Genomic DNA, 27,259 nt, shown 5'->3' with positions numbered 1-27,259 from the left:
ATATACAGTATATATATATATACTGTATATATATATATATTATCGTATTATATTGCAGAAGTGATAGTCGATTGAATTGATTTTAAGAAGGGACTATTAAGAAGAGTGTCACCTCTCAAATAAAATTAGATAAATAAAATGCCCATATCCTTTAATTAATTGACAAAAATTACTAACACTACAAACTACAACTCTACCTCTACTTAAAAACATGCAACTTGTGAATTATGACAATTTTTCTGTGATGATTCATGGTGGAGCTTTGATATATCTTTTTCAATTGTGTGTTCAATCAATACTTCCAATCCTCTTTCCTTCAACATTTCATTAATATCTCACTTTGAGGTTTTATTACAAAATGTGGATCATGTTTTTAAGATCAGTTTGGACCATAATCCTTGACATAGTTATTGGTTGTTTTTTTTAATTCCTAAATAAAAAAAATAGACCCAAACAGACAGGTTTCTGTGGTCAGTCCCAGATCATCATTTCTACACAGAGAGTTTGTTGTGGAGTGGTGCTACATTTCTCACGAAGCTGATAAGAGGTCTTCACTTGTGTCCATGTTAAGGTTTCACCTTAAAGTGGGTCTGTTTTATACCTGCTCCACATCAGTAATAGAATCATATAAATGTCTGTAAGCTTATTTAGGTTTCTAGTCTAACACTGTCAGTGGTCATGATGGGATATGTTTTTACTATAGAACAAATCTTAAGAGTCTACATCCATGCTGGGCAGGCACAGTGGTGTTTGAGTTAATTGCTAACAACAATTTTGATCTGATGACCACTAAATCACAAGTTATCAGGATTCATCATCTGGGGATCATGAATGTCTGTAGGCTACAACATTTTTGCGCCAATCTATTCAGTAGATGTTGAGATATTTAACTGGATAAGTGAAAACCTTCCCTGCCGGTGGCGCTAGACAAAAAATCAGGGGATTACCAAAGTATTTTATTTCTTTTAAAGGGAACACGTACAATTTAAAACATAAATCTCACCATCTGATGCATCGTACCAGATTATAGCTTCAAGCTAATTCGCATCTGTAAGTAGTGGAGGACTCAGTGGTTCCCAACCTGTTTCCTTCAGGAAATAGGTTGAGTAAACTGATGACTCCTTGACTAAGTGACATTTTATGGATATTTCGTATTATATTCAATGCATAACAATAACAGAAAAGAACAACTGTACAATTAACAAAAAATAGTGAACGCAATAACTGCAGGAAGTTTGTGTAAAACGAGCGATTTGGATGAATTTTGAGCAGATTATTTCTTGTGAATATTGCATTGGAGATGAGTTTTACTGTTATTTTCAGGAACTTTTAATACAAATATCTGTATTATGTTTTAGTTTTTTAAAAATCATACATACTTAATCTGCTTCTTAAGTGGGAGTCAGGACCCCCAGGTTGGGAACCAGCGCTCTGGCTACTGGGAATGAGTGCACAACATTACAACATTTCATGGCAATCCATCCAATAATTGTTCTGATATTTTAGTCTGGCCAGACCAACAGACATGTTCATCATAAAATCAGTTTTTACCACAGAAAAAGAGTGAAATCAACAAAGCAATTGAGTTATTTAATCTGGCGTTATGACTTCTGTTGCCATAATGATACAGTATATAATACGCATAATATACTGCATTCCATGTGCTGAACAGTACACGCTAATAGTATCGTAGCATGTAGTAATTTCATACATCGCGTGAGTCTCCAACCCACCTGACTACATGTCTTTAGACTGCAGGAGAAAACATAAAAAAAACAAACAGACATCATACAAACTCCACATGAGTTTGAGTATTCATTTTTGCCACTGTGATGCACTGTTCAGAAACTTTTCAATGCTCAATGTCAATTTTACTGCAGGGGATTCAACGAAAACGTCAAAACATTGAAACCTGCAAACATCCTTTTTTGTGTCAAAGGTCCGAGAAGCCGAGCTGCGTTTTTATTGGAGATGTTTTAGCACAAATGAGTAGTTCTGTAGGTCTGTAATTTGTTGGGGTCCTGGGTTCAAAGACAACATACACTTCACCATATAGAGGACACACATGGTAGACTTACATTAAATCTGAGCTGTATATATTTAGAACTACAAATCTAGACCCACCGTCCCTTTAAATCACTCTCATGCTTCTGTTTCTAATCAGTATAACATTTGCAGATGTGTCTGCTTTGGGACATTTAAGTGCTAGATGTGAGGGGTTATGTGGGGTCCTGTGATAAAGCAGGGTCCCTAAAGTAGAGTATAAATAAACAAATAAACTACTTTTATTTCACACTGCTTTGGTTTTGAGACATAAGTTGTGACACAGTGGAACAAGCTGGAGTACAATTTAACTGTGAAGAGAGCTGATGATTTGTCATGTTGTTTATGTGACTGCTGTTGTACTTTATGTTTATATATTTCAGCAGCAGCACTTTTTCCTATGCATGATCTTCATCAAGGCTTTATAGTTCGTATTCTCAGGTTATGTGATGATAAATGTAGTTAATGTCATCTCCTGTCATGTCATGTTGTGTTATGTCATGTTGATGTCATGCCATATTATGTCATGTTACGAAATGGTATGTTGATGTCACTTCGCAACATGTCACGGCATAGCATGGAAAGTTTATATCATGTTATGTTATGTTATGTTATGTTATGTTATGTTATGGTAAATACACTCACCGGCCACTTTATTAGGTACACCTTGCTAGTACCGGGTGGTCTTCTGCTGCTGTAGCCCATCTGCTTCAAGGTTGGACGTGTTGTGCGTTCAGAGATGGTATTCTGCATACCTTGGTTGTAACGAGTGGTTATTTGAGCTACTGTTGCCTTTCTATCATCTTGAACCACTCTGCCCATTCTCCTCTGACCTCTGACATCAACAAGGCATTTCCGTCCACACAACTGCCGCTCACTGGATATGTTCTCTTTTTCTAACCATTCTCTGTAAACCCTAGAGATGGTTGTGTGTGAAAATCCCAGTAGATCAGCAGTTTTTGAAATACTCAGACCAGCCCGTCTGGCACCAACAACCACGCCACGTTAAAAGTCACTTAAATCCCCTTTCTTCCCCATTCTGATGCTCAGTTTGAACTTCAGCAAGTCGTCTTCACCACCTCTAGATGCCTAAATGCATTGAGTTACTGCCATGTGATTGGCTGATTAGCTATTTGTGTTAAAAAGCAATTGAACAGGTGTGCCTAATAAAGTGGCCGGTGAGTGTATATGCCATGTCATGGTATGGTATGGTATGGTAAATGTATGTCATGCTATGTTATGTCATGTCATGGTATGGTTCGGAATGGTATACTAATGTCATGCCCTGGCATGTCATGGTACGTATGGTATGGTATGGTATGGTATGGTTAGTTTATGTCATGTCATTATAAACTAGAGTCACTTCACGTCATGCCATGTTATGGTAAATGTATGTCATGCTATGTTATGTCATGTCATGGTATGGTTCGGAATGGCATGTTATGGTATGGAATGGTATACTAATGTCATGTCATGTCATAGCATGCCCTGGCATGTCATGGTATGGTTCGGAATTGTATGGTATGGTAAGTTTATGTCATGTCATGTAATGGCATGTTATGGTTAATGTATGCCATGTCGTGATATGGTATGGAATGGTAAGTTTATGTCATGTCATAGTATACTAATGTCATGTGATGTCATGGCATGGTATGGCTCAGAATGGCATAGTATGGTTAACTTATGCCATGTCATGGTATGGTATAGTATGGTAAATTGATGGCATGTCATGTTATGATAAATTTATGCCATGTCATGTCATGGCATGGTATGGTATGGTAAGTTTACTGTATGTCATGTCATAGTATTATAATGTCATGCAATGTTATGTCATGGCATGGCCTGGCATGTTATGGTATGATATGATTCGGAATCGCATTGTAAATTTATGCCATGTCTTGATATGACAGGAATGGTAAGTTTATGTCACGTCATGGTATGATATGATATAGTATGTTATGGTAAGCTTATGTTATGACATGTATATTATGGTATATGTTTAAATTATGTCATGTTTCAAAAAGCTGTTATCATGGCAAACGTTATGTTGTACCTTAAAATATGACATTGTGTTACAGTAAGATTGTGTCGTGTCATAGTATAGACGGTACTGTATGTTTGGGTCATGTCATAGTATAGACGGTACTGTATGTTTGGGTCATGCTATGGTATGATATGTTTGCTAGGTCATGCTATGTCATCTCATGTTACGTGTTACTAAAGCATATACCCTTAGCCTTGGATAACCTTTCTTTCCCCAGAATAAAGACAACAGAGTTACAAAATGTAATTTCAGCCTCATTCCAGTAATTATAAAATACATAATGTAAGTCTCAAGTCTGGCAGATTCATGTATCCTCAGTTAACCAACTGCATGTCGCAGTCAGGATGTCTTTACATTTACAGCAGTCATTACGCGAGCCACGGACACAGTGGTTCTAGTTTTGATCAGCGGTGTGGAGTTTAATTACAGAGAGCTGCAGAGACACACACACACAGACACCCTCCAATGTTTATTTATAACACTTGCATGTGTTGTAAAATTAGAGCGATTTAACAACTCTGGGCTTCGGTAGCATTTTAACCACACGGGGCTTTGGAAGTCAAAAGTTGTTTATTTTTTTCAGTTTGCTGCTTATTTTCACTTCTAACTAATTTGATATGTTTTAAATATACAGACAGAGTGGTGATTATGTTGGATCAAGGATTTTACGACAGTCAAAAAATAAAAGATAAAGGAAACAGTGTTGTTAGGCCCTACATGCATAATTGCGTGCAAAACAGCTGTGCTTTTGTACTTTAAAGGAAAAGTTCAACATTGTAGAAAATACGCTTATTCATGATCTGGCTGAGCGTTAGATGAGAAGATTGACCTTATATATGAACCTGGAGAGTGGTATCAATCTTCTCATCTAACTCTTGGCAAAGCAAATAAGCAAACTATTCCTTTAAAACATGACATTAAACACTGATTGTATCACAAACAAAAATATACAAACTCAGTATAACAAAAATACATATTTTAAAGTGCTTTGGCTTTTTTTGCTTGCTTTCTTTTTACCTGAAACTTGGTTTGCATCGTCCTGTTCGTTTTCACATTCCAGTTCGTCTTCGTTTTGTTCATGAAGGCTTGATATTGTTTTGCAGGTTCTTTCAACTTTATGCTGTTTCTCTCTTGTCCGATCGGCTGCAGTGCAGCTTTCCTCAGGGGAACCTTCCTTGTGTGGTTTTTGCCGTCTTTCAGGCTGTTGTTTTTCTTCAGAGCGTTACTTTTTAAACCAGCTTTGACAGTTTGTTTGGTGTTTGGTTTCCCTTTGTTTCTGACCGGCTTCATCACAGTGGTCTTTTTGGATTGTTCTTTAGGTTTCTGTCTCAAAGTGTTCTTCTTAATCGTTTGTACTTTAGACGACTGCTTGTTCAGCACTTTGTTTTTCTTCCTAGGTTTCAACTTATTTGTCTTCATTGCTTTCTTATCAAGTGATTTCCATTTCGGCTTCACAGCGGTTCTTGTCGTCGTGGTCGTCGTCGTCACGCTGGCTGCAGTCGTTGTCGTGGTGACGTGGCTTCCCGTCACCGCTGGTTTGGTGGTGAGTTTGAATTTTCTTGGTGGAGGTCTCGTAGGCTTTTCATTGGTGTCCAGCACAGTCACTGAAATGGCACAGATGTCAGTAAGTACCCATTTCCACAGTTTTACTCGACTCAGCAGCCACATATGTCGCATTTTATAAGCCTGGATTCGATATTTGGCTCCAAAAACAAGCCTGAATGTTTGAAATGCTTTCCTCTTTTTGTCTGTTTCTATTTTAAGTATGTTTGATGTAAAATGGGAGACTGCCTTTTTCTAGTTTTATATAACCTCAATGCAATTATACAATTTGGGAGCATATATACTGCACAAGTGAAATGGAGAGAGGCAGGTTCTTGAACACTAAACCGTGAATGTAGGCAATTTGTTGGCTTGCCAGAACAGAAGTTGCCTTGATCATATGTTGTGTGTAAGTTGTTTATATTTAGTGCACCTTGATTGAACCAAAACTATTTTCTACTCTAAAACAAAATAAAAAAAAAACACTGACATATTTCAGTTTAAGGTACAATTTCAGTGGCTGGCTCCACTTTGTCAGACAATTTCCCTTTGAAATGGCTTCTGGTATGTGCACACCACCATCGAAATGACACATTAAGTTATAAGAAGAAGAAGTGATAAAAATGTGAAGGTAAACTGAGGTGACTTACGTTCCCTCGGCACAAAAGGAACCTTTTTCCCCCTCACTTTGACAGGCAGCGGCTTCTGCTTACATTTCCCTGGAGGAGCTCTCCTGCAATAATGTTAATAAATGTCTCTTTATTAGTTTTAGGACAAAACATAATACATGTTTTCAAAAGAAAAAGGCATGTAAAAACGCTGACTTTTCCTTACAACAACTTAATGTTCATGAGAGTTTTTGTCTCGTGCATTTTTCCAACAACATTACACAGACACAGGCATTTTAGCCTTTTCGCGTGTCATTTGTACACCACGCAAACTTCCGCAGTTTAGGTTTAGACAAGAAAACCACTTAGGTAGGGTAAAGGAAAACGTCATAGTTGGGCTTAAAATAAGTACGTAAACCAAGTAAAATATGTACGGAAACAACGTAACATAACTACGGAAAATACATCACAAACATCACTAAAAGACAATCAGTAACATAACTTACAAGATAAAACACGGGTCTCAAACACGGGTCTCCTGGTTAAAAGTCCTGTGTTTGTTGGACCCATCCACCATAAGTGGTCTTTTCTCGCAAGGCGTACTTGTTGAACATTAAACACCTTGCGCATTATCGTGCCATTATTATATGCCTTTTGTGCGAACGGGGTGCATTTTTCACATGCCTTGAAAATCCATGAAGGTATCATTGTGATGGTCGCACGAAAAGGCGTATGAATGACACGATAATTCCCAAGGCATTTAGCGTGCAATAAGAACGCCGGCCTTGCTTTTGGTGTGTCATTTGTGCGCCATGTAGTCTCTATTGACTGCAATGTATCTGCGTAAATATACTAAGCTAAGAGCTATGATGTAAAGTGAAAAAGACCAGTTATGGTGGGCGGGACGGGAAGTGGATGGGTCCAACAAACACAGGACGTTCAACCAGGAGACCGTTGTTTGTGATGTTTGTGACGTGTTTTCTGTAGTTATGTCACGTTGTTTCTGTACATATTTTACTTAGTTTACGTACTTTTTTTAAGCCCAAACATGACGTTTATTCTAAAACCTTACGAAGATGTTTTATTGTCTAAACCAAACTGCAGACGTTACCATAGTTTTGTTGCGTGGCGTACAATTGAAATGCGAAAAAGCCTAAATGTCCTTGACGAATGTCCTTGTAATTTGCTATTTATACCCCTTCCCGTGAGATCAGGTTGTGTGAGAACAATAAAAAAAAAAAAAAAATTTTAAATGCATCGTTGGCCTGGAAGTTATTATTTATTTCAAATAAAATCTAGCATTAAAATAATCATAACACCTGCCAAAAACTTCCAAAATTATTATTTTTTATCCAGATTTCATGACTTCAGAAAATCATGGGCTTTATGTGACTGATATGAGTGCAAAACATGCCAACTTAGAGTTCTTGAATTTCACCAACGACGACTTTAAAAGTCTCCGGAAATACCTAATGTACCTGGAAATACCTTAAATACCCTGTATGTATAATAGTTGATGTGAATGTCATTTTCCCAGCTGGCATCTAATATCTAATAACATGTACATGATGATCAAATATAAGCTGTGTCTGATACTACACCTGGACGGGTCCATGAATTTGAAAACTGTTCCATGAGGAGACATGGCGCTGGGGTACGAAGTGGCCAAAAAATATAGTTCCCCTAAAAAGAATGAAAAACAAAAGGCAGCTCATGAGTGTTGATGTTAAATTGGTTGAACAACAAAACGCTGTGAGAATGAATATTAACCTGCTTCATCTTCAGCAAACGAGATGATGTACTTGTGGTGATGATTGATGAGTCCAGGAAACGAGCACGTCTTTGTTTCACCCATGCACAAACTCCTCTCCTTCCAGATTCCCGTCGTCTTCTCTTCCTCTAACGCCATGATCCGACTGCAACGTTGAACAGGAATCACTTGTCATGTTATAACCAACAAACATGGGTTTATCACATTTAAGGCAGGAATTACTAATTCATCTCTCAATTTTATTCTAGTGAAAATTGTGTAAACTGGTCACTTAAAAGCCTTATGGGAAACTAGAAATCACCACAAAAAACAAAAGACGTTTACTAGTTAGTAGAAGGAATAGTTTAATATAATTTGGATACTTCTTGAGAAATACGCCTATTCACTTTCTTGCCGAGATTTAGATGAGAATCTTGATACCACTTTCATTACTTTATGCTTATAGTTAGCCAGCCAAAGACTGGAAAAAGCTATATGTTATTTGTTTTTTATTTGTTTTGTATACGGACAAAAAACAAAGTGTAAAAACAACAGGTTGAGGTTTTAGGGGGGGTTCAGTGCAACTAGTACTATTTCTTTGCCAACAGACAGTCTGGCGCATAACCCCCCTTGTATAATGATGCATTTTTTCCACGTTTTTCTACGGATTAAGTCTTGGCTTAATAGAACCAGGCTAGCTTTTTCCCTGTGTTTCCAATCTTAATGCTAAGCTAAGCTATTAGCAGGTGGCTCCAACTTCATATTTAGTGTACAACCAGTGGGCTACTTCTGGGTCTGAAAAGTGAAGCCAATGCTGAAGTGCCTTAAACTTGCATTCTTTCTAACAGCGACTCCTCTGGTTGCAAAAAGAAGTCTGATTGTATAGAAGTCTATGAGAAAATGAGCCTACTTCTCACTTGATTTATTACCTCAGTAAACATTGTAAACATGAGTTTATGGTCTTAATCGCTAGTTTCAAGTCTTCTTCAATACAGCATGATGTTCATTTAGTAAAGTATGGTCCCATTTAGAGTCAAATAGACCATAAAGCAGGGGATGCTTTAGGGCGTGGCTACCTTGTGATTGACAGGTCGATACCACGGCGTTGTCCGGTCTGGGAGTTATCCGTGTTTACGTCTTACAACTTTAACCCTTTCACAGTGTGTTTTCAGTTCAGGAAAGTTAATTATAACATTTTTGGTTGCCGAAAAATGTCTTATTCAGCATTCGGTTGTACTTAGCTCCACCCTCTCGTGTCACTTCTGGTTGCAAAAAAACAAGATGGCGACGGCCAAAATGCCAAACTCAAGGCTACAAAACGGCAGTCCACAAACCAATGGGTGACGTCACGGTGACTAAAGTACGTCCACTTCTTATTAACAGTCTATGATACAGACACGACAGTGGTATCGATCTTCTCATCTAACTTTCAGCACAAAAGCAAATAAGACAATTTCCCAGAATCTCGGTCTGTTCCTTTAAATGAAGTATAGCTGGTTAATGTCGCCCTGATACATGAACATGATCCTGATTATTAGTATGAACTTTAAACGTTTTGTCATTTTGTGTGCATGAAAGTATGAAATAAAGTTAAGTTAGACTAACATGTTTATGTTTTGTGGTTAAATAACAATACATCAATACAGATGCTAGAATCCAAGTAAAATTTAAGTAAATGAAATTGTAATTTAAGTGAGTCTGTGACCTGAATTCATTCAAAAATGCATGTTTTTTTTTCTTCAATAAACTAAAAAAAGCACAACAGCTGAGCAAACATGCTGCTCCTTCACTCCTGAAAGTTTCCACAACAGTTGGAGTAAACTATTTGGCTGAGATCAACACAATCTTACCCACTCATAAAGTCTCCAAAAATGTACAAGCCGTTCAGATTGGGTGATTCACATCCTCTGTACACATATCCACCTGTCACAGACTTCCCAACATGATGGCTGTATGCAAATATAGGGAGGATGTCATCTGTCGTGGCAAAGAAAGATGCACTGAATTTAACTCAAATCTGAAGCATCAAAATTAGATTGAAAGCGGCACATTATGGCGGAAAAACAGGTGGTGCAATGATGGAAATAGCTCTTGATTTTTATCACATGAAGAGAAAATACTCACCCAAGGAGGAGTTGTGGCACAGTTTGATGTCATAGCACTCAAAGCCCTCTTTGGCTCTCCATCCATAGTTTCCTCCCTTCACAATAATGTCAATTTCCTCGTAGCGGTTTTGACCCACGTCTCCACAGAATATCCTGCCCCTGCCGTAGCGACTGGCCGGGTCTCCGCGGTCCACAGAGCATCGCCACATGTTTCTGACCCCATATGCATATACCTCTGGCCGGGCCTCCGGGTCACGGAGGAACGGGTTATCAGAGGGGATCCTGTACTGCTTCCCGGCGGGGTCACCTCCATCTACATCAATGCGGAGTACTTTTCCCAACAGAGCACTCCTGGGGAGGAAAAAATAGGAAAGCCTTTATAGCACAGTGGTTCCCAACCAGGGATACTTATAGCTCAACTAATATAAAAATGTATGATTTGATGATGAAGCACCTTACTTGTTTTGTGCGTTGCCGTACTTCCCAAATGGATCTCCAGCTTTCCCGCCGTCTCCAGTGAAGATGTACAAATATCCGTCGAGACCAAACAGCAGCTGGCCTCCGTTGTGGTTCGCGGCCGGCTCCTCGATCTCCAGAATGGCCCTGAATGTAAAAAAGGATGCAGGATGCAGGATGCAAGGATGATGCTGTTAAGTACAATCAAGCATTCACACATCAAAGAGTCAGTTCACCCAAATTACAGAAAAACTTGTTTTTGGTGGAGGGTTTGCTTTTTGTTCTCTTCAAAGCCACCAGGCTCCGTTGACAAAAACAGTATAGATAAGTTTCAGTTCAGTTCCCCATCAAAAAATATTCTAAATATAACGTACACTTAAACTGATTTTTTTAGGTGTCTAAAATATGTTTTTCTGCTGTCCCCGTCCACAGCACTTTACTGCTTTGCTCCTGTGTCGGTACTCCTGTCTGTTTCTCCACTGACTATGGATAAGTATCTCATACAACCCCACTTCAAAACACCCGAACTATCCCTTTAACAGAGACAAAGAACACTTAAATAGCGCACAGGGCCCCAGAAAACTTGGACCGATCCTCTAGTGATTAACGGCATTCAGCTCAGAACATGTTTATGCAAGGTTTAGTGCAGCCCAGGGGGGTTGCATGACAATATAGTCATGCATTGTCTTTAAAGGGTAATTGCAGATTTATACATCTGGAGCCAAACTTTGATGCAATAAAAAGAGCAACGTTCCCTCTGCGTACCTCTCAGAGTACGGATCAGCCGTGTTCATATCGTAGGCCGACACCTTCATCTCACTGACTCTGACCTTCTCCAGCTTACTGTTGAACTGGATAGAGTAGTAGATGAAGAAGCGTCCGTTGTCCCGGTACTTGGGGTGGAAGGCCATGCCCAGGAAGCCCCTCTCGTCCCCCAGCCAGGGCGTGGTCATCACCTCCCCGGTCATGTCGAGGAAGGGCTGCTCCAGCCGGCTGCCGTCACGCAGGTAAACCCACACGAAGCCCACCTGCTCGGCGATGAACATGCGATGTGTACCGTCGCCGCTGTGGAGCATCAACACGGGGTTCCTGAGGTTGTTGGCCACCTCTGTCAGGCACACCTGGAGACACCCTCTGGGGTCCTCCGCCACCTGTCCCAGGTTGCTGTTGAGGTCAGGGCTCTTCAAAACGTTGGGGTAGCAGTAGTCCTGGTCGGACAAGTCGACCAGGCTGCAGAACGTGGACGTGTCTCGCTGAGACATGTCCTGCAGCAGCCGGTTCTCGGTTAAATATTTAACCACGTGGCGGCATTTGCCGTGAAACTCGGAGCAGTAGCCAAAGCAAAGGCCAGGTAGCTCTCTGACAGGTGTGTAGGGGTCCTCAGCATCATAGAGGTGGGCGGCATATGGAGAGCACTCCTGGATGGGGCGAACAGAGACACTACTGATTATCACAGGGACATTTCCGGCAGGAGGTGAAAATTAAAGGGACACTTTGGCTGACTAGAGGGACTCAACCGTCCCAACTCTGACATTAGGATCAAAGCTGAAGCACTGAAGCGTCCCTTATAGGACAAAGTGTCCATAATTGCATACTATGCACTAGTCCTACTCCTACATACCCAATACTGTATGTGTACTATCGTTGAACATGCTTTTGTGTGAATAAACTGTAGTAGTTTACGCCATTACTTCCTGAGAGCCTCCTTGCCGGTTGGAGACACGTAACAACCTCATGTGACCAAACAGCCTGTTCTCATTCCCAGGGTGTCAAATACCGACGCTTTGTCACGGCAGTCGGCGTTCGATACCGCCGCACAAGGCACCCTTTAGCGCCAGTATGTGACGCACCAGGTTGTCCATTAACTACAATGAAAACCCATCCGCGGCAACAGGAAACGCACAGAGAAAGTGGTGTGGTGACGTAGTTTAAAGAGTGAAAGAGAAACACAAGGCGGGCAGGAGGGGGTGTGGATGGGTCCAACAAACACAGGGCTTTCATCCAGGAGACTGCTGTTCGTGTCCTGTGCATTAAGTTTCACTTTCACGTTACAATCAGCTGATCATTCGTGTCCCATTTTCACATCGTCAAGTCACATTTTCACTTTACAAATGTAGTTATTTTAAGCCCAACCATGTTGTTTTTTCCTAAACTTAACTACAGTGGTGTTGTTGCCTAATCCTAAAAAAGTGTTTTTGTTTAATTCACATTGTATAACTGACAAAGCGTCAATATGTGACGAGTTGAGATGAGAACGTGTTGGACCAAACGATGATTTGTGAGAATCAAAGTCTGAACTAACGTAAAATATATATTTCGTTTAGTAAAGTGTAATGTTGTACTTATACTGAAGCGTTATTGACGTTGCAGAGCTGTCCGTCAACGTCTGTTATGAACGTTGTCGTTACTACCGCATTGCGCTGTGGGATATTTATACCGCCATAGTGACCAGGGTTTGTATATCATAATATTTTACCGGAAAAAGTATGCAATTCATGTACTATTGGTTCCATACTAAGGTTTCAAACATCCTAAAAAATCTCACATACTGTTTTAGCTACTAAAAAACATGTTAGTATGGAATGGATGCAACCATATTCTGGTTTTCAAAAAAGGGCACTTTAACACTCAGCCCCCCTCCTGTATGCACGCCACTGTTTTAGGAATATGGAAAATATTTAATAGTAATATTCCTGTATTGTGAAGGTGTTGAGGCTCAGACCTTTCACACTTTGAAAGTAGTTGCTAGACGTGTTGGTAAATGGGAATTTAAGCTTATTCCACTTTTAATCATTATAAACACTGTGGATTGGAGCCCTTATAAGAGATAACCTATGGTGCAGTTTTGTGAAATGCTAATCACAGGTTCCTTTCTCATCAAAATATAATCTTCTCTAAAATGATTCTTCCAAACTGTTAATTAAAGTTTGGATTGAATTAGGAGGACTGTTCTTTAGTCAGTAATTTTAAATATGATGCCAAAACTTTGATCTCTTTACAAATGTAGGTCTAAGGCGTAACTTTATTGATGTCTTTAATTAGATGAAACTGAAGGTAATTCAGAGGTTGATAGAGTTGTAAACTATTCATCATCGCAGTGAGCAATGTTTTATTCTGTTAAATAACTTTGTGCCTATAAAATCGTAAACCCTTTCATCACAGTATAGCATCCTCTAAAGAACAGAGAACATGTATTTACCTGGCACATGACTTCCTTCAGCATGTCTGCACAGAGCTCCTGACCTGCTGTCTCCAGCTGGTCGATAATGTCCCAGTATCTCTCCGCCACCGAGTTGTCCGTCTTCTGGTCGCAGCAGCCGAACTGCTCGTACTGAGAGCAGAACTCCAGATGCCACGAAGGTTTGAAAGGAGGTTCGAAGTCCAGACACTGAGGATGAGCTGCTGCTGGCTGGACCGGAACCAGCAACATCACTGACAGAATCAGGAGAAACTCTGAGAGGCTCGGGGGCTTTTTGGATGAACTCGGAGTCGGACGTGCAACCGTGCGTAAAAGCGCGCACCGGACTCCGAGCGCAGCATCCCGCATACTTCTCATTTTTGCAGTCTGCAACCCGAAAGAGTGCAACTGTTTGCAACTGCTCTCCTTTATGTATGAGGAGTCAGGGTGCAAGTGTGCGCGCGTGCACGTTGGTACATGTGTGACGCGTGCGTAAAGGTATGTAACCCAGTAGCCAGTCTCTGCCTCATTCACCCTCCAAGTCTCAACAACTGCTACATCCATATACAACGCATCTTGTCGCCAGTTCTCCATAATTAGTAACGTTTAAACACATTGGTAATGGTTCTTAATTAGGATTTTATTTTAATTCTTCACTTCGTATATATAGAGTGTTTTTTGACACCGAAGCGAAGTTGGCGGAGGAATACACACAATTAACTCCAAAGAGCGCACAGCCACACACACACACACACACACACACACACACACGCACGCACGCACGCACGCACGCTCGCACGCACGCACGCACACACACACACACACACACTCACTCACACACACACACACACTCACTCACACACACACACACACACACACACACACACACACACACACACACACACACACACACACTCACTCACACACACTCACTCACACACACACACACACACACACTCACACACACACACACATCCTCACTCACACACACACACACACACACACACACTCACACACGCTCACTCACTCACTCACACACACACATCCTCACTCATACACACACACACACAACAGGGCACAGTGTCGAGGCATGCAAACATCAACACAAACTGTAATTTTGTCTCCCATTCAGTAGTTGTGCCTCCAGGCAGCGTCCTATTTGTGCAACTACTTGGCAGCAGCTGTTCATCACTGATATACTGTAAACATGGCATGCCAACTCAATACAGTTAAAAATGTCTGTCATCATTTTCCACTGGTGCCAGGGTAGGAAACAAAATGAGAATGAGAGAAAGATCTTCATCTTATCGATGTCCTCAGGTGGGACAGGTCTACCCCTTTAAATCACTTTAAAAACTCACTTTTTCTGTGATTTTAATTATGTTTTATGACATTTTAGTTGTTTTATTCTCTCGGTTTTTATGTGTTTAGTTTTTTGCTTTTAGTAAATGTCGTTATCGTTGTGTTTTAAATGTGTTCTATTTTTTTGAAAGGTGCTATATAAATAAAGATTATTATTATTATTATTATTATTATTATTATTATTACATGTAACCATGCATGTATCTTGCTGCCCATCTTGAACTCCCTGGCAGAAGAGATATTGTATCTCGGTGGGACCTTTCTGGTTAAATAAAGGATAAATAAATAAAAGTTATGATTTTTACAAGATATCGAATATTATGTATGTAAATAAGAACTGTGTAATCTAGGAATTATTAAGGTTGCATTAAAGCAGCAGTAGGTAGAAATGGAGCAAATATGATTCATAAAACAGTCACTATATCCTGACAGTAGTGGATGAGACAGGTAATAGGGAAAAAATATGCAACATGTTCTCACCTTTACCACCTTGTTGACAAGACGATTTATTCTTTTTAAATGGAAACATGTTCTACCTCTGACTCACAATAGGTGGGTGAAAGATATGTTACTGTCCATTGGTTTGGAGAAACTTAGAAACCTCTCCTAAACCATATTGAATCTCTGACCTTCTTGCCTAGTTGTGACGACTGAGCCTCCTTATTTGTTTTGTTGGATTGACGTTGTTGTTTTTTAATTTCTAATTGTTTACCTACTTTATTTTATTTATTTTATTTATTTTATTTATTTTATTTTATTTATTTTATTTATTTTATTTATTTTATTTATTTTATTTATTTTATTTATTTTATTTATTTTATTTATTTTATTTTTTATTTTTTTATTTATTTATTCATTTATTATTTTTATTTTTTTTATTTTGTGTGTTTATTGTATGCATTTTATTATTTCATGTGCGTAGTGTGTTTTTAATGTTGGTGTCATTGCTGCTTTAAGTCTTGTTGTAAGTGTTTCCATTAGTGTGATATTGGTTATTTCCTTTATTGTTGGGGGTGGGAGGGTAAATGGATGTTTTTATTTTTATTTTTATTTTTATTTTTTCTTATTTTCTTAGTGTGATATTGATTATTTCTTTATTGTTGGGTGTGGGAGGGAAATGGATGTAAAATAGACTACTATATAGACTAATAGACTACTTATTGCAATGTTCATCCAATTAAAAAAAAGAAAGAAGTAGAAGCAGTATTTATCCAGTAGATGGCAGCAAACAACCTATGAATGCACCTGATAGTGGACAAGGAAGCGGAAATGCGTCATTTCTCTTTATTTTGCATTTGTTTTGGTGAGAAGAAAACTGTCAAGTCTGTTAGAATAAAAACATCCAACTTCCGACTGGGCGCTTCAGCATAAAAAAGGAAAATTAATTTATTGACACGCAATTTAATTCACAAAAACAACAACACGTGAATAAAAAGAAGCTTTACAATGAACAATAAATAATTATAATGTGTTTTTGTTTTATTTAAAGGTCCCATATTATAAATAGTGAGATTTTCTTGTCTTTTATATTATAAAGCAGGTTTAAGTGATATATAAATACTGTTAAACTATCAAAACGCTCAATATATGGAGAAATACACTCATAATCAGAAATTGTGCATTTGAAACAAGCTGCTAGGATTTCTGTCCATTTGTGATGTCACAAATATTCAATATTTAGACCATTACACGGTTTTAAACATAAACATTCTAAATGTGTCCCAGTTTATTTCCTGTTGCAGTTTATGTGGATAACATCAGCTGACAGGAAGTAAACATGCAATCCATTGCAATTCCGTTGAAATACACTAAAACGGAGCGTTTCAGACAGTATGAGGAAAATAATGTGTTTTTTTTAACATTACAGCATGTAAACATGTTCTAGTAGAAAAACAAAATACAAGTATGAACCTGAAAATGAGCACGAAATGGGACCTTTAAGGGTTCCCTCAATTCTTTTGAAAAGACTTGGAAACCTCTCCTAAACCATATTGAATCTCTGACCTCCTGGCCTGGTCGTCACGACTGAGCCTCCTTATTTGTTTTGTTGGATTGACGTTGTTGTTTTTTAATTTCCAATTGTTTACCTACTTTAATTATTTTATTTCATTTCATTTCATTTCATTTCTTTATTTACTTATTAAATGTACTTATTTATTTTATTTTATTTATTTATTTATTTACTTACTTATTAAATGTACTTATTTATTTTTATTTTTATTTTATTTTATTTTATTTATTTATTTACTTACTTATTAAATGTACTTATTTAATTTTATTTAATTTTATTTATTTTTATTTAATTAATTAATTAATTAACTTATTAAATGTACTTATTTATTATTAATTTTGTGTGTATTTGTGTGAATATTGTATGTGTTTCACCAAAACGGCAACACGTGAATACAAAAACAATTTAAAATGAACAATAAATAACTCTAACATGATTTTGTTTTATTTAACAAACAAGTACATGTAAAAGAAGAAAAACTCATGTAAAGTTTTATTTTGAAGGGCTAAAAGTCTGTAGTCTTCCGGTCTATTTTAAGCTAGCTGTGTTTGTGTTGACGCTCGAGAGAAGTCTCACTAAAGATATCATTTGCAGGTAAAGATCCGCCGCCATGGCAACATAAAGACCCGGGAGAAGCCGCGGTTAGATGCTCGGTAGGTGACCGGAGACAGTGAACCTCAGACGGGCTGTGAGAAGCTACAATGAGCGACAGCGAGGACGCCGACGAGTCTCCGCAGGACCAGGACCAGGAGCAGGAGCAGGACAGGCCCAACAACAGCGGCTCCGACAAAGAGGACGAGCCGGACATCGACGACTCCGACGGGGATGATGACATCGCTCCGAGGGTCTCTCCGTCACCGCCGGGGAGCGGTGGAACCAGGCCGGAGCGTAGAGCGAGGTCTCCGGCGGGGGAGCAGCGAGAGGAGCCGCCGCGCTGTGATCCGACCACCGAGCAGCAGGAGCAGCAGGCGGGCACCGGAGAGGGCATCATCCGCCGGGGGAACAGCCTGTTTTCCTGGCTGCAGAGCAGGACTATAAGACGGGGGGTGTTTGTGGACCCAGCCAGGGAGAACTTCAGGACAATGACCAGTTTATACTGCTCCATGAATCCGGCTGCGGAGTCTGTGAACCTCAGCACGCAGACACACGGAGCCGTGTTCAACCTGGAGTACTCTCCGGACGGGTAAGACAAGCTCTTAGGCCTTTCACCTCGAGGTCATGTTCACGTGGGTTCATGGGAAATATTTTGAAATGTGATACAGTGCATTGGATAAAAGGGTAAATTGCATCATCAATTCATCCTCATATGCTTCCATCTCTCTCTGGACACCTCACCATGCAAGGACCACTTCATATAAAACATGTAGGAACGCCCAATTGATCTATATTTATATGTTGAAACATATTACAGACTTAGTTGACAACCAAAACACAACAATTTTAATTCCATGCATGTCTCGAAAGTCTTGCAAAAGCCACTCACACCGAAATTTGTACCTGCCACTGCCAACATTTACCCTGTCTTTGGCAGGTGGCAGGTGCTAATTTCATTCCCTGTTCACAGGGTTCCTGGAAAATCTTTAAAATGTGATAAAGTGCATTAGATAAAGGGTAAAATTGCCTGGAAAGTGCTTGAATTGCATCATCAATATATGCTTCCATCTCTCTGAACACCTCATCATCCAAGGACCACTTCATATAATGCATGCAGGAAAGCCCACTGATTTATATTTATTAGTTTGAACATATTACAGATTTAGTTGACAACCAAAACATAACAATTTGAATTCCATGCATGTCTCGAAAGTCTTGCAAAAGCCACTCACACAGTAAGCACAACAAGGGTAAAATTGCCTGGAAAGTGCTTGAATTGCATCAATTCATCCTCATATGCTTCTTCCATCTCTCTGAATACCACACCATCCAAGGACCACTTCACATAATGCATGTAGGAAAGCCCACTGATTTATATTTATGTTGAAACACATTACAGATTTAGTTATAAACTGACATTTCATGCATGTCTCGAAAGTCTTGCAAAAGCCCCTCACAGTAAGCACAACTAATGATGATTTTAGGCCTTTCACCCAGAGGTCATGTTCACAGGGTTCCTGCAAAATATTTTGAAATGTGATATAGTGCATTGGATAAAGGGTCTGGAAATTGCTTGCATTGCATCATCAATTCATCCTCATATGCCCCTATTTCTCTGGACACCATCCAAGGTGTACTTCATATAAATGCATGTAGGAAAGCCTACTTAATTTATATTTATGTTGAAACACATTACAGATTTAGTTATAAACTGACAACCAAAACATAACAATGTCATGCATGTCTCGAAAGTCTTGCAAAAGCCACTCACAGTAAGCACTGGGTTCACAGGGTTCCTGGGAACTCTTTGAAATGTGATACAGTGCATTGGATAAAAGGGTAAATTGCATCATCAATTCATACTGAAATGCTCCCACCTCTCTGAACACCTCATCATCCAAGGACCACTTCTATAATGCATGCAATTGATTTATATTTATGTTGAAACATATTACAGATTTAGTTGACAACCAAAACATAACAATTTGAATTCCATGCATATCTCGAAAGTCTTGCAAAAGCCACTCACAGTAAGCAAAACAAGGGTAAAATTGCCTGGAAAGTGCTTGAATTGCATCATCAATATATGCTTCCATCTCTCTGAACACCTCACCATCCAACAACCACTTCATATAATGCATGTAGGAAAAGCCCACTTGATTTATGTTGAAACATATTACAGATTTAGTTGACAACCAAAACATAACAATTTGAATTTCATGCATGTCTCGAAAGTCTTGCAAAAGCCCCTCACAGTAAGCACAACCAATTTCACCCAGAGGTCATGTTCACAGGGTTCCTGCAAAATATTTTGAAATGTGATACAGTAAATTGGATAAAGGGTAAAATTGCATCATCAATTCATTCTCGTATGCTTCTTCCATCTCTCTGAACACCTCACCATGCAAGGACCACTTCATATAAATGCATGTAGGAAAGCCCCCTGATTTATATTTATGTTGAAACACATTACAGATTTAGTTATAAACTGACAATCTACCAAAACATTACAATTGCATGCATGTCTCGAAAGTCTTGCAAAAGCCACTCACAGTAAGCACAACTAATGATGATTTTAGGCCTTTCACCTGGAGGTCATGTTCACAGGGTTCCTGGGAAATCTTTGAAATGTGATACAGTGCATTGGAGTGTAAATTGCTTGAATTGCATCATCAATTCATCCTCATATGCTTCCATCTCTCTTAACACCTCACCATCCAAGGACCACTTCATATAATGCATGTAGGAAAGCCCACTGATTTATATTTATGTTGAAACACATTACAGATTTAGTTATAAACTGACAATCTACCAAAACACAACAATTTGAATTTCATGCATGTCTCGAAAGTCTTGCAAAAGCCCCTCACAGTAAGCACAACCACTTTCACCCTGGAGGTTATGTTCACAGGGTTCCTGCAAAATCTTTTTGAAATGCGATACAGTGCATTGGAGGGTAAATTGCTTGAATTGCATCATCAATTCATCCTTAAATGCTCCCATCTCTCTGAACACCATCCAAGGACCACTTTATATAATGCATGCAATTGATTTATATTTATGTTGAAACATATTACAGATTTAGTTGACAACCAAAACATAACAATTTGAATTCCATGCATGTCTCGAAAGTCTTGCAAAAGCCCCTCACAGTAAGCACAACAAGGGTAAAATTGCCTGGAAAGTGCTTGAATTGCATCAATTCATCCTCATATGCTTCTTCCATCTCTCTGAACACCTCATCATCCAAAGACCACTTCATATAATGCATGTAGGAAAGCCCACTTGATTTATATTTATTAGTTTAAACATATTAAAGATGTAGTTATAACAATTTTAATTGCATGCATGTCTCGAAAGTCTTGCAAAAGCCCCTCACAGTAAGCACAACTAATGACTACACGCGGGGTTTAAGCCTCAGTGACCAGACAGCAACTAAATCCTGCAGTGAAACCAGGTCAAGCTGTCCAGTCTGGCTCTACTGTGTTTGTGGACTCATTGTGACAGCAGGACAAAACACACAAATGAAGGTTTTTTGTGGAAAATGCTTCTTTTTTTTAATTTAGCAGGCGATGAAAACATCCAGAATCCTCTACAGTACATCTTGGGAAAACTGATGTCATGTTGTGACACAGTTTTAATAACCGTATTCACACTATTACAACTGTTGATGCACAATGCTTTTGCATCACAGTCAACTGTAAGGAGATTGAGCATTTTTCCTTATTTATATATACATAGATGCTATAATATTTTCCCATTTATACTTCCAAAATATATTTATGTGAGTGTGCAGTTATCTCTTTGAGTATTTCATGTATTATGTATATCATATATCTTGAATCTTAGTTAGAAGTTCTAAGTTAGAATCTAAGTTAGAGGTTGTTCTTGTGGCCACTGTGTTTATGTGTTGAAAAGCATGATAAGAATATTTTTCCAAAAAACAAAGATTCTTCTGTAATGCAGCCAGAGAGATCAACTCTTTCCTCCTCTTGTATGTTTACGAGCGTCTCTGGTTTGTCTTCTGTGCTCAGGTCGGTGCTGACTGTGGCCTGCGAGCAGACTGAGGTCCTGCTGTTTGATCCCATCTCATCCAGACACATCAAGACCCTGACGGAGGCCCACGAGGACTGCGTCAACAACATAAGGTGCATTTCTCTAATCGTAAATCATCCAGGGAGGGTTTATAGAGTCAGCATGCAACATCCTGCATCTCACACCAGGGAAGGGACCGAGAGGGAGTTGAAGCTCAAAGCAGTGAAACATAATAAGATTCAGGATGGCGACATGATCGCTTAAATCGTCTTTATTGGTCAAAGTGTCAGGATATGAAGTGCAGAGGCCGATAAAAACATGCTGCCGTCTTGAATCATGTCTGCGGAGAATACTAAATGAATCCCCTTACTGACTGTCTGTCTGTGCCCTGCAGGTTTTTGGACAATCGTTTGTTTGCCACCTGCTCCGACGACACCACTATTGCATTGTGGGATCTCCGTAAGCTGAACTCAAAGGTTTGCTCGTTGCACGGCCACGCCAGCTGGGTGAAGAACATCGAGTACGACACCAACACTCGTCTCCTCGTCACGTCTGGCTTTGACGGAAACGTCATCACGTGGGACACTAACAGGTTTGTGTGTGTAGATGTTGAAAATTATGAATATTTAAGGTGAATATGTCTTTGTATTCTCTTTTTGAAATGATCAGTGGTCGAACAAATACTATAAAATGTTTACATATGTACTGTATACATTATGTTGCCTTTATGATATCATAAGGAAACATTCATTATTATAGTAATAATAATAATTTTTTGATTAATCAAATAATTGGAGATTCCCAAAAATGTCAATTTCTAGAGACCAAGGTGATGTTTTCATCCAATAAACAGTCCAAAACCCCTAATATATTATATTCATTCAACCCTATTCTCTCCTAAAGAACTACCCAAAGGTGATGAGTTTCTGTAACTCTAGACAAGCAGTTTCACTGTGAATTTTTCCCTCATTTTTCATCACACTGAATTATTTAAGACATCAAAACTGCCTGTTGAGCCGTCTGTAAACGTCCTTCCCCTGCAGGTTTACAGAGGACGGCTGCCCGCACAAAAAGTTCTTCCACACCCGTTACCTGATGAGGATGCGTCTGACGCCCGACTGTTCCAAGATGCTCATCTCCACTTCCTCGGGGTATCTGCTCATCCTCCACGACCTGGACCTCACCCAGTCCCTCGAGGTGGGCAGCTACCGCATGCTGCGAGCACGACGGACGCCCCTCAGCTCAGGTCAGATCACCGTCACCCTGAACACTTTCAAAAACAAAACATTCTGCCCACATTTCATATAATTATTTCACACAGTTTTTAGCTATTAGATTAAAGAAAATGATTTGTGACACTGTTGTGCTTCTGTAGATGGAGGCACGTCAGCGTCCAGGTCAGCTGGAACTCCTCGCCAGGGAAATGACTCCAGCAAGATCCACCCTCCTAGAGAAGGTCAGAGACGATCACGGTGTAAAACTGAATAATAGATGTCATCTGAAGTCCTGCGAAAGTAATAAAGATGAAGACTATAACGTTCAAATGACTTAACTTTGTTCTCGCAGGCCTTTCTCCCAGAAACAGCCTGGAGGTTTTGACTCCAGAGATCCCCGGAGAGAGAGACCGAGGGAACTGCATCACCTCCCTGCAGCTCCATCCGAAAGGCTGGGCCGCGCTCATCCGATGCTCCAGCAACATGGACGACCAGGAGGTGAGAAACACCTGTTATCTTAAATATGTTTGAAAGAGATGATCCTAAATTTAGTTTATTTAATCACCTCGTCTCCATCTTCATGTTTTATAGAGCTAAAAAGCAAAGTGAGACACCTTTTTAGGCATATACATCGATGACGTACTTTATCACCTTTGTTGGTGCACTATAGGAACTGCACCATACTGACTGAACGGTGTATTTTTTATACTTATGTCGAAGCAATACCTGAGTTTTGTTACCGATACCTTAACAATACTTTTAAAATACCTTATATAAACATGTTTTACTACAAAGGTTTTAACAAAAGAAACCAAAGTTCACAAATGATAATTGTCTAAACACAAACAGCCATATACTAAATTTAAAGTAAAGAATATTACGACTTTAGTTTGCCTTTATTGTGGCTACTTCAAGCAGATCATTCTGTCAAAATATTAATTTTCTCTATGTCCAAATTCATTCTTAAAGAAGAATATAAGAGAATTTGGCCACATCAAACCTTTTGTTTAATACAACTTATTTACAGTTTGCCTTCAGTGGAGTTCTGCTGTTGAATGATTATGTGAATCATCACCAGCAGACAGCCTCTAATGGTTGGTTGGTGTCTCTGTTGGTCCCGGACCAACGTCAAGTGTCTGTCCAGTGACGCCACCGACATGATTAGCAGTTTCAGACACTGACTACGTTTACATGCACAAAGTATTAATCCGAAAAAGACAATATTCCTACTAAGCTGTTTCCATGGCTAATGAAAATGAATATTCCACTAATATTCCTGTTTACATGCCGGCGTGCATACTCCGATTAATATACTCCAGTTAACGTAACCGGTGGCGGACTTGTTCGACCGTGTGAACACAGCCTTCCTCTTTCATTCCTTCAACCACCTTTTTGAAAAGGTCGGCGTTGTGATATTTGCAAATATTCAAAAACCTGTTGATATCCAATCAATCAATCAATCAAACTTTATTTATATAGCACCTTTCAAACAAGTCAAATGCATTTCAAAGTGCTGTACAGACGATTGACAAAAATATAGTGTGTTAAAAATGGATTTAGAGACTAATGCACACCAAAACAACCAATATAAGAGTTCATTGAATAAGAAAGCAATAAGAGATGGGTTTTTAAGATAAAAAATGATAAATAAAATACAAGGAAATAAAAATAAATAAACAAAAATTATGAAACTACAGAAAATAAGCAGATTTTATTAAAATAATACAATTTTGACAAAATAAAATAGAATAAAAGAGATAATAATGATCAGCAATAAAATGTAGAAAATATAAAAATAAACACTATAATGATGATGATAAATAAAATAAGTATTAAAAATAAGTCCAAGTCTTTCATAATGTTTAGAAGTATGTGTGTTTCTCCTTCCAACCAGAAATTTGGGATTTTATTTTGGGCATGCAATCTCTGGAAACTGTTGGCTAGTAGGTTTATGAACAACGCACAGAGCTGGACGTAAACAGGCAAGAGGATGTGTGTCGCAAACTGACGTAAAAACCCCAATTGAGACACATATTCCTAATGCTCTGTTTACGTGTCCAATGAATGCTCCTAAAACCTGAATAATATCGACTAATCCCACATGTCTCAATCAGAAAATGCTCCATTTGGAATAAGGCCTAATTCCGAATATCCAAATGTTTAAATGACCCGTATCAAATTCTTCTCTCTCCAGTGGACGTGTGTGTATGAGTTCCAGGAGGGAGCGCCCACCCGCCCGCCGGTCTCCCCCCGCTGCTCCCTCCGCCTCACCCACTACATCGAGGAGGCCAACGTTGGCCGGGGCTACATCAAAGAGTTGTGTTTCAGCCCGGACGGACGACTCATCTGCTCCCCGTATGGCTACGGCGTCCGCCTGCTGGCCTTCGACGAGAGCTGCGGCGAGCTGATCGACTGCATGCCCGTCCAGACCAGCTGCCTCAGGGAGATCCGCTCCATCTACTCGCACAGCGACGTGGTGCTCACCACCAAGTTCTCCCCGACGCACTGCCAGCTGGCCTCGGGCTGCCTCAGCGGACGCGTCGCTCTTTACCAGCCCAAGTTTTAGCAAAGAACAATGCGCTGCAGACCTGGCTGAAGTCGTGCTAATCAGGGTTCCTGCACAGATCTGGAAATATGTAGAAGAAGAACGCCCCGTACAACTACTTTTCTATGATTTTAAACTCCTGGCTTGCACAAAGACTATATCTACATAGTAATATGGCCTTCTTTGGTATAAATTATATCAAGACCATCAAAAGAAATTAAAATTTTCAAAATCTGAATCCTTAGAAACCCTGAATAACATTTCCTAGCATTTGTTTTAAAGTGCTCGAGTGGACCAGATGAGTGGGATTTACTGCATGCAGATATTTCAAACAGTCCTACAGTTTAAATGGAATATTGTGATTCCTCTGGACAAACAATCTGTATGGAAAACTCCACCCATCTGGTACCTAAAAGGGATAAACCTTAAAAAATATATTCCAAGTACGTCTAAACCCAGGTCTGCAGCTGTGAAACTGACTGAGTTTGTTTGGGTGGGAACTGTCAGCAGCTGAAAGGAAAAAATAAAGAAGAAGACGACTCCAGCCTTGACCAGGAGGCTGCAGGAGTGGATTGAAAACTTTCAGCCTCTCTGACCCTGAACTTCAAGAAAAAATATTAAAAAAAGACAAATTGGGGCTTTGCAAAGCAGACTCCCATCCAGACTGAGGAGAGAGTTGGAAGTCCGAACCTTGAAGCTCAAGAGATGCAACACGGCATCAATCAAAAACAAACTCTGTGCTCTTTTTCATACTAAAGATTTTGGTCTCTAAAGCAGTAGAAAACTTATTTTGAGACTCGGCACATCCACATGTTGCTGTCTCGGGACAAAAACACTAAGGATGCAAAACAAACCGATTTAATCCAACCAACAAGACAAACAGGAAACAGGCGCTTGTGTCTGTCGTCTGTCGTCGATCGTCTTGCTCCGCTCTGCTCATGCCTTCTTCACAGGTGCTGCTTCTCTGCTCATACAATCTGACCTTTGACCCTCCCGACTTCAAGGACCTCATCATCAACGCCTTTACCCACCTGTTTCTCTTTGTTCTCCATCTCCACCCCCGTTTCCGCCTTCATGGTCTTTAGTGGTTTAGGTTTTTAGCGGGTTTTTATTGGTGTGTTAATGTTGGCACTACTTGTTCACGGTGTTTCATTTGATTCTTCACTTTTTTAGGACTAGCTATGTTGGACTCACTCCTCATTTCTCCTTCACAGTTTGTGTGTTTTTATCTTAAGCCTGTGAATGGAAACTCCATGCTGTCTGGACAATAGAAAAGTCCAGCTGCTGTCATTATCTCCGTTTTCAAAGTATCCCACCTTGACATTTTCCAGACCCACTTTCTGTGCAAGATTTTCATACTTTTGCGAAGGAAATGCTCTTTACAATTACATACTTCTACCCTGAATGAGGCTGGCATTATTCTGTATTTTCTTACATGGAGCTCAAGATTTCCCTACCGTGTCTGTGGTAGCCCATTGGTTCCCACTGAAGATGTAAATCTTTAAAAATAGCTCACAAATACACAGTTTCATTTTCAGAAAAGGCTCAGTAATTTCCTAAAACATCTGGCTGCTGTAGTTTGTAGTGAACATTACTCAAACAGGAGTAAACAGTGATGTTGTTGTGGACTACTTTCAGCTGTGGAGTAATACACAACTAGTGTTCCAGTGAGTATTCACGGCAGCAAGATGGTGTATATGGGACTGATTCTGTTGCAATTCCGTCAAAATGCGCTAAAACGGAGCGTTTCAGACAGACGGTAAATACAGGCA

The 27,259-nt window shown here is 39.5% G+C and overlaps 2 protein-coding genes across 2 annotated transcripts; one reads left to right on the top strand and one right to left on the bottom strand.

Annotated features, from left to right (window-relative positions):
* Positions 1-4,883: 4,883 nt before the first annotated feature.
* hhipl2 (HHIP-like 2) lies at positions 4,884-14,167 on the bottom strand. The gene is made up of 9 exons (XM_074660591.1): positions 13,748-14,167; positions 11,314-11,966; positions 10,552-10,695; positions 10,112-10,443; positions 9,838-9,964; positions 8,008-8,153; positions 7,839-7,920; positions 6,280-6,362; positions 4,884-5,691 (listed from the first exon to the last, which is right to left on the bottom strand). Exons 1-9 carry the CDS (start codon positions 14,102-14,104, stop codon positions 5,066-5,068), a joined length of 2,550 nt encoding a protein of 849 aa, XP_074516692.1. The 5' UTR covers positions 14,105-14,167; the 3' UTR covers positions 4,884-5,065.
* A 3,446-nt stretch (positions 14,168-17,613) lies between these two features.
* wdr32 (WD repeat domain 32) lies at positions 17,614-26,119 on the top strand. The gene is made up of 7 exons (XM_074659883.1): positions 17,614-18,282; positions 21,728-21,841; positions 22,123-22,320; positions 22,772-22,974; positions 23,104-23,184; positions 23,295-23,440; positions 25,137-26,119. The coding sequence occupies exons 1-7, from the start codon at positions 17,801-17,803 to the stop codon at positions 25,506-25,508; spliced, it is 1,596 nt and encodes a 531-aa protein (XP_074515984.1). The 5' UTR covers positions 17,614-17,800; the 3' UTR covers positions 25,509-26,119.
* Positions 26,120-27,259: the final 1,140 nt, after the last annotated feature.

The sequence above is a fragment of the Sebastes fasciatus genome, chromosome 15 (genome assembly GCF_043250625.1).
Source record: "Sebastes fasciatus isolate fSebFas1 chromosome 15, fSebFas1.pri, whole genome shotgun sequence".
Lineage (NCBI taxonomy): Eukaryota > Metazoa > Chordata > Actinopteri > Perciformes > Sebastidae > Sebastes > Sebastes fasciatus.
The sequence above is the reverse complement of the archived record's forward strand: the minus strand, read 5'-3'. Positions and strand labels throughout refer to the sequence as shown.

What these genes read in the sequence shown, in the direction of transcription:
- hhipl2 (XM_074660591.1), bottom strand. Translation starts at nt 14,104, where the DNA reads ATGAGAAGTATGCGGGATGCTGCGCTCGGAGTCCGGTGCGCGCTTTTA. An exon ending in GCTGATCCGTACTCTGAGAG is followed by an intron (nt 10,696 to 11,313) that starts GTACGCAGAGGG and finishes TTTTACATTCAG; the next exon opens with GGCCATTCTGGAGATCGAGG. An exon ending in GTTTGCTGAAGATGAAGCAG is followed by an intron (nt 7,921 to 8,007) that starts GTTAATATTCAT and finishes CATTCTTTTTAG; the next exon opens with GGGAACTATATTTTTTGGCC.
- wdr32 (XM_074659883.1), top strand. Translation starts at nt 17,801, where the DNA reads ATGAGCGACAGCGAGGACGCCGACGAGTCTCCGCAGGACCAGGACCAG. An exon ending in GATCCACCCTCCTAGAGAAG is followed by an intron (nt 23,185 to 23,294) that starts GTCAGAGACGAT and finishes TTGTTCTCGCAG; the next exon opens with GCCTTTCTCCCAGAAACAGC. An exon ending in GCAACATGGACGACCAGGAG is followed by an intron (nt 23,441 to 25,136) that starts GTGAGAAACACC and finishes TTCTCTCTCCAG; the next exon opens with TGGACGTGTGTGTATGAGTT.